Genomic DNA, 7,790 nt, shown 5'->3' with positions numbered 1-7,790 from the left:
AAAACCCTGCCTGTGTGTCTGATTTGTACAGCCAGTGGGAGTCTATCGTGCAGAGCTGAACTAGACCTGCATGTGATTATTATTATTATGACAAGGAACCTTATCAGTCAAAATGATAAGAAGAATTCATAAATCCAGGGCTGAACTATTCAGAGGTGAAGGGATGATGTAGTGTGTGTAGCTGCCTGGAAGCATTGTCTTCTGTATAAAGGAGCAGAGGAAATAAGTGTATACCATGCCTGCCTCATCGCTCACCAGGGTCACTCAGGGATAGCCAGTGTCCTGGGTTCAGAGTCGGTTGTTTTTGGCTAATGTTGGCTGCTGAATCAGCCAGGGACACTCTGACCTACGTGAGCCAGTTGAGCTGCAGCATGGTGGACATTTGCTACAGCTACCAGGTGAAACAGGTCACGAGCATGGCTGTGCTCACAAGCCACCCCTAGGATTCTAACAGGAGGTGTTCTTTGGTGCTAGCCTGTGCCCTCATCCTTCCCAAAGGGTATTTTCATCCCTGCTTTTATGCCAGCCTTTGGGCGGAAGAGCATTAGAGGATGGGGGGAAGGGAAACGTACATTGCTGCAGTCTCTGCTGTGTGGATTTCTGAGTGCAGTGCTGTGCTTTCACTAGTCCTGTCTCTTTTTGCTAGCATTGAGTACTGGTTTCGGTGCATGGACCTGGATGGGGATGGAGTACTCTCCATGTATGAACTGGAGTATTTTTATGAGGAGCAGTGTGAGCGGATGGAAGTGATGGGCATAGAACCACTGCCATTTCATGACTTGCTGTGTCAGATGCTTGACCTTGTTAAGCCAGAGAGGGAAGGTAAGTCCAGTTTAATGGGATTTTCCATCCTCTTTGATCTATGGTGGATTGAGAAAGTAATGTCGCTGTGAAGTCCATCTATAGGTAGAGCTTTGTGTTATAATCACAGGGCTGAAATTACTGCACAAGGTAAAAGTCTAAACAGTGGCTATTGTGCCATAATGTTATGCATTAGGAGGTTTGAAATAATAAAACAAGAGACTTCGTGAATTAACTTGCTGGAACTGGAGCAACAGATCTTGTACATTGCAGCTGTGGGATGTGCTGATGGTCTAGATTATGAAACTGGACCATCCCCATTCACATTCCTTCATATTTCACATGAACGTAAAAGACCTCCTTATGTATATGAGATTTAAGCCTAATAAACATACCCATTTATTGAATAATGTTAAAATTTTTGATTGACTTGGGAAGAAATTTTGTAATATTGTAGCACACTGGTGTTATGACTAAAATGTTGATAAGACTGACAAGGCCCAGTCTTTCACTAAGAACTCAGCACAATACTGTGGGGTTTTTTTTTTTTTGCAGGAAGAGTAACTCTGCGAGACCTGAAGAGGTGCAGAATGGCTCATGTATTCTACAACACCTTTTTTAATTTAGAGAAATATCTGGACAATGAACAGAGGGATCCCTTTGCAGTGCAAAAGGTATAAATCACCTTTATTTCTAAATACAGGCCTTCTCAAACACATCTTTGGAATGCAACTGAATGTAGGGAGAATCCAACTGAATATCAGAAAACCTTTTTCACAAGTAGGGTGGTCATATACTGGAACAGGTTACCCAGAGAGGCTGTGCAGCTTCTGTTCTTGGAGGTTTTAAAGATGTGACTGGACAAAGCCTTGAGCCCCATGATCTGACCTCATAGCAAGCCCTGATTTGAGCAGAGGCTGGGACTAGAGACATCCTGGGTCTCTTCCGACAGAAATTATACTGCTATTCTATGATTCGGTTCCCATCACTGATCCTACTACACCAGCACTGGCAGTGCAGTGTATGACTCTAGAGAGAATGGCCGGAGCCTGCTGCGTTGCACTGATTCAGCAGGCTGGAATAGGGGAGCTCAGCTGTACTAGAAGGGAACCTAGCTTGCTCAGTTTAGGAAAGAGAAGATAATCAAAACTGGAGATATCTACACAGCCGCAGTCATAAGTAAGTAGGTTTCATGTGAAGATTTATTAAACATCTGGGTTGGAGTCTGATCCCTAAACCAGCAATTTTCCTATAGCCTAAACAGAACTGAAGAAACAGGCTGTCTTTACAACACAGGTCCCAAGGCAGATGAGATGCCAACTCTGTGATCAGGCCACATGTATGGTAGGCTAGATGGAAGGTTTGGATGTTGCAGGTTGTGTTTGGTTATCAGCCTGGCTGCACTGTCATTCACCATCCTCTCTTCCCAAGCAGAGAAAATACAGCAGGAGATTGTGGGGTTTGTATTTTGCAGTTGTTGCTCACCTGCAGAGCAAGTGATGTTCAGAGACTTGCGTTTTGTCAGCTGTTGGTGTAAACTCCCCCTCTTCTGGCTCCCCTTGCACATCCAGTGAAACCAAATGTGTCTACAGCTTAAAGACTTATTTCCTTATCTGGTCCAAGTACTGTAAAGTGGTGGGCATGCCAAAACCAATTCTGGTTCCCTCCCAGCTGTTCCCACATAACTTAAAAAAATCCCAATCCAGAACCACCCTACTTTTGTTTGTCTATTTAAACTGGATCATCATAAGAGCAGTCAAGTGGGGCCAGGGGCACTAACTTATTTTCCCTGTCTTACAGTAAATGGCAGAGCACCAAACATTTCTAAGGATGTTATTCTGTAACCTTCTCTCAAACTTGCCCAAACTTAGCAAACCATAGAGTTCTTCAAAAGATCAGTTACAATTAGTGTTTAATTAAAGATTTTAAATCATTAAGTTCTTTAGCCAATTACAAAGTGCACGGATGCAGGGCTGGCTGAGCTAGAGAAAGAAAATGTGCAGTTATTAATGTTCAGGATTTCTGAAATAAAGCAGCCTCAGTTTGTTGGCAGCTCAGGTCACCCGCTGACTAAGGGATGTATTTTTTCATAGTCATTTATGTGCAGATGTTAAAATAGTTTAAGATAATTGTGAATCTCTCAGTTAAGGCAATTTTTGACTAGCTGTTTCTATACAGTTGCGTACTATTCCTAGAATTGCTGTGTCACGTGTTTAGACCTATTGTAAACAGCTGTAGAGAGGTATGGACGTAGTGAGCTTGACTGTCTGATCTCTTTAGGACATTGAAAATGATGGCCCTGAACCCTCTGACTGGGACAGATACGCTGCTGAAGAGTACGAGATTCTTGTGGCTGAGGAGTCTGGGAACGAACAGTTACAAGAAGGGTAAGCATAGGCGTTGCACTGCCCTGGGGACACACTTATTTGGCTCCAGCTGAGGTTTAGGAGGAGTGCGTGGATGCCGCTTTTAACAGAGGTAGTGGACTTACTGTTTGGACTAAACACTGGAACATGTGAAGCCTGAAACAGTTGCTCCAAAAGGTGTATTTGTCACAATGGACTGCTTTGTGGGCAGCCATTTGAATCAGCTACACACACTGCAGTAACGAAGATAGCTGGGAAAAAAGACAAAGCCTTTTACCTTTAGCAACCGTACCAAAAAGAAAAAAAAAGAAAAAAAAAAAAGATATATCAAATGACTTTTGGTAGTCTTGGCCACGTATTGACTGTGTCACACTATCATAGATTAGAAGCTGTAGCTCTGTTACATTTGTTATACCTAATGGAGACTTTCTTTAGTCAATTTTACTTTCTGATAAATTTCATGCCTGTTTAGTTGGTGCTCTTTATAAGCTGTGTTTCAATGTTTTCTTTCATTTACTAAGTTTGTTGAATGCTGTTGGTTTCTGTGGTACCTACCCTAATTTTTGCAGCCTTCTATAAAATTATGGAAACTCCAGCTATCCTTAGAGTCAATGAAATTTAGGCAGAGCAGTTGCTCTAGAATCTCTCTGTGCACAAGGGCTTCCTGCAGAGGCTCCTAATGAAGACTCAGTATAATTATCTTTTAGGCTTGTGTCTGTGTTAATATTTTCTTGAGAATATTTCTCTGGAAGTCTCCACATTAATATAACAAACATCTGAAGAATGCTTACCCCATGTTAATCTTGCATGGCTCAGGATTTCATCCATTCTTGAATGGTATTTGTAGAGCCATTAGAGTACCAAGAAGAGTGCATAATTTTCAAAACTTCCCACACTGGAAATTGCTTGGGATAACAGTAGCACCTACTAATTAGCCACAGAGATTTGCAAAGCTATTGAGAGCTATGTTTCCCTGGGGCCCTGTGATGTGCATCCAAACAGCTATGGGCTGTTCCCTCATCTCCTTTGAGCTGCCTTGCCTTTTTGTGGCCTTCACAATGGAAGATGAGGTAATGGGATGGATGATAAAATTGCTCTGTTCCCTGCAGCTGCTTTGCAACACCTGTGTCCCTAGCACAGAAAAGAAATAGGAGTCTGCCATAAAAGCTTTGCAGGACCACGAGTCTCCAAACTCACCAAAACCAGAGGAAAAGTGGGAGGTGATGTCAGATTTCTGAAGTCTGTCTGAAACAGCTCTGTGTCTTCCGTAAAGAGCATGTCAGCAACCTTGCTGCTTGCTTTTAAGAGCCCCTGAAAAGCTCTGTAGTCATGGCAGCAGGATTAGATCTCATTTGTGGAGCATAGCAACAGACCACGCAGGAAAAAAGGAAGGGAAAAAGAAAAACAAAGAGCAGGATGCCCAGACAAATTTGCCAGAAACAGGCTTTGAGTTTTTGCACATACATTATTTCTGCTGTCCTTTGAGGATGACAGAAACAGGGAGCAGGGACAGGACAAAACCAAAACAATTTATGAGCTCTATGAGAGACCGGAAGATTTTTGGCTAAGTTAGCTGGCAGAATATGAAACCTGGTATTTGTCTTATTAATGCATTTGAAAATAACCAACACTCAGCAATCATGGATGAAATTAGTAACTGTGTACCACATTTGTGACTTAGCCATGTCTGTAGCTTCTCTAGATGGAAGGTTTCTCAAACCAGTCAGTGTCTGTCTGGCTGTCTGCAGGCTTGCCCATGAGAGAGCACTGCTCCTGGAAGAGGAATTTCATCAAGACATAGTGGATACTCAGAGTGGCTGCAAGGATGCCGTGGCTGTATCGAGGGCTACAATCACCAAAAATAAGATAAGAGAAAGGTGTCGTCTTGCTCAAGACAGCAGTGAAGCGTCATGTTTCACTGGAAGCTTAAGCTGATCTGAAAACTTCTCTGCCATGCTGTGCTTTATACATCCGTCTGTGAGGTGAAGAGAGTCTGTTCCATGGTGAATGTATACACACAGTGTTGTCTGAAGGCAGAACCAAATGTTGAATCTGACCAACACAAGCTCTTAATGCAGATAAAAGCATTGGTTTTGCAGAAATCCTTTCTTGCAGTCCAGGCTATGGCCTGCCTGGTAGAAGTGGGCACCGCTTTGTTTGCTGTTCCAGAAACCAGTTTCAACCAGCTGATGTACCTGGAAGCCACAGTTGCCTTCATGGAAAGAGATTTTTCTCTATAGGAAGGGAAATAAGGAGGAAGAGGCCATCTTTTATCAGCTGCTGCTAGGAATGAATCCCCCTCATCTGAGCAGCAAGGAGCCAGGGCAGAATGCTGAGTAATCTTACTCAGGGGCAGATAGGGTGGGACAAAGACACAGGATCAGATGATGTTGGTGTAGGCAGCTTAGACTATTTTTCCTGTCTCCCTCCAGTCGGCTGATGGCTCAGTTGCTCACTTTTCGTGAACGCAGCAGCATAAGGACGGGAAAGGGAATAAGTACATCACTGAACTGCCTAGTGACAAAGTGTGTGTGTGTTTGCCAGAAGGAAGGACAAAGAATTTCCTGCAGTAATTTGCCTTCTCTTGAACAAGCCAGAGTTGCCATGGTTGACTCTTGAGGAATGGGTGTTTAATCTACATATCTACATGAGCCTATATGTGTATCTATGTGACTGTGAAGTTTTGAAACTGGCCTGGAAGGAGAGAAGGTGATTCTCTTTAGTGCTAATCTCGTGGAAGAGCTGTCCTTTGGATGTTTCCTAGCCACAAAAGTGGAAAGCATTTTTTCCAAGATGGGAAAGGCAGGCACTATGGAGCCATAAGGAGCAAAAGAGTGAAGTGGAAAAGTAACTCACATGGGAAAGGACAATAGGAAGCCCCTTTTGAAGAAGACATGAGAAGGTTTAGTCCAGAAGCAAAAGGCACTAGAAAAAAAATTATAATGGAGCTGCAAGTGCTGGTGAAGGTGCAAGATAAACAATATGGGAAAAAGGTCACATTCTACATATAGGGAAAAAAGGGAGAAAGCTATCAGTAACTGGTAAAATTGAGGGAAAAGGGGACACAAAGGAAACATTTCTAAGAACAGCATTCAAATGGAAATAAAAAGTTTTCCTCAGCTGCATCATCTTAAACCAAGGAGACTGAGGGAAAACTGAGGCGTGTACAAACATGCACAAGTCCATTCCCAGGTGGGAAGACAAGGGAGGCAGGGCCATGCAGCCTCCCGACAGGTACTGCTTTAGCAAGAAGTGGGCATATTCTGTACTTTTTGGTATCCTTGCATGCATGATCAGAACAGTTATTGATGTAGGATCCAGACCGTTGTTTCCTTCTTCCACTTATGAAAGGATCCAGAAGGTGGCATAATTACTAAGCAGGTGCTTTCCTTTCTGGAAGAGAAGATGAAGATGTCCAGGAAGATGTCTGTGCTGTTTTGTCTCTTCTTCACATAGGGATCAGCAGACTGTAGCACAGAATCCTCCCCACAACAGGACATACATACTGACAGGCTCCCAAGGATTTGCTGTGCCTGCATATGGGTTAGCAAAGGGAAAAACAGCAAAAGAAGTAGCAGACAATTCTTTCTCAGCACCATCCGTACTGGGGTATCAAAGGAGTTAACCTTTTTGCCACACAGTTTCAAACTAGAGCTATCCCTGTGCTTGCCGATGAAACACCTGCGGCAACATTTCCTTCATAAGCAGCATTGCTTTCAGAACAAAAGGAAGAATTTTAATTTCTTGGGAGCCCTGAAAAACTAACCTGTAGCGTGCTGAGACTGGAGGGAAAACATCTTAAGAACATAATTTCTTCAGAATGGGATGAGAAGCCCCAAAGTGATATCCTCTGCTGCAGAGCACAGAACCCAACCAGCCCAAATAGTGCAACTGGCTGGAGCTGAGAATTCACAGCTAAAACTCCCCAGGCCATAAAATGCTAAGACCTGGATATTAAACTTCAAACCAAGTGAGAGAGGAACATGACAGCATGACCACAATTGTTCTTCTGTGGATGTCAAAACATATCCTAAGCCAGAAGACTCTTTGGAAACCAGGTGTTTCTGAGCAAGCCAAATCTCCTCTAGGGCCTGGATGTGTGGCTGGAAGACTTTATTTCTACATTGAACTATTTAAGGCTACTGTGAGCTACTGACAATTGTTACTGAAACTGGACTCGAGTTTTATAACACTGAACACCAGTGAAAAGTTGTTTCGGAACTTACAAATGAGGATGGATGGGAGCAGTCACATCAGCTGCCAGAATACTGATTACTGCAGCACTGTTTTCAATGCCTTATAAATACCCTCCTCAAGGTTAACAACTTGCATGCCTCTCTTGTTTTAGCCAGCTGCCTTAGTAGCCACTGAAATAACTTACCTGAAAATGCTCTCACCAAAATATGGCTTTTAAAGACATACCTTTTATCTTTGCAGATCATTTGAAGAAGACTATGACACAGATGAAGTCTTATCTCCCCCTGAAACTGGAGACAAGTCAGACAAACTAGTTATCTCAGATCTCTCAGCATAGAGAAATTGAAGACATTTAATCAATATCTTTCAAACTGGATAGCATTCAGTCCCGAGACACTTAGGGATTTTTTTTTTTCTTAACTCCGT

General features: G+C 42.9%; 1 protein-coding gene across 2 annotated transcripts in view; it reads left to right on the top strand.

Annotated features, from left to right (window-relative positions):
- PPP2R3A (protein phosphatase 2 regulatory subunit B''alpha) overlaps positions 1-7,790 on the top strand; it is a 58,091-nt gene extending 50,301 nt beyond the window's left edge. The window contains exons 11-14 of one of the 2 annotated variants that reach the window (XM_035900029.1): positions 647-822; positions 1,357-1,475; positions 3,082-3,188; positions 7,605-7,790. In XM_035900029.1, the coding sequence (XP_035755922.1) occupies positions 647-822; positions 1,357-1,475; positions 3,082-3,188; positions 7,605-7,701 (499 nt within the window). In that variant the 3' untranslated portion in view covers positions 7,702-7,790. Of the gene's footprint in view, positions 1-646; positions 823-1,356; positions 1,476-3,081; positions 3,189-4,915; positions 6,121-7,604 lie in introns of those variants that run through there. The other variant, XM_035900028.1, reaches the window with a different exon arrangement.

Source organism: Egretta garzetta, unplaced genomic scaffold (assembly GCF_000687185.1).
Source record: "Egretta garzetta isolate BGI_Z169 unplaced genomic scaffold, ASM68718v1 scaffold448, whole genome shotgun sequence".
Lineage (NCBI taxonomy): Eukaryota > Metazoa > Chordata > Aves > Pelecaniformes > Ardeidae > Egretta > Egretta garzetta.
Note: the sequence above shows the minus strand (reverse complement) of the source record. Positions and strands in the feature narration are given on the sequence as shown.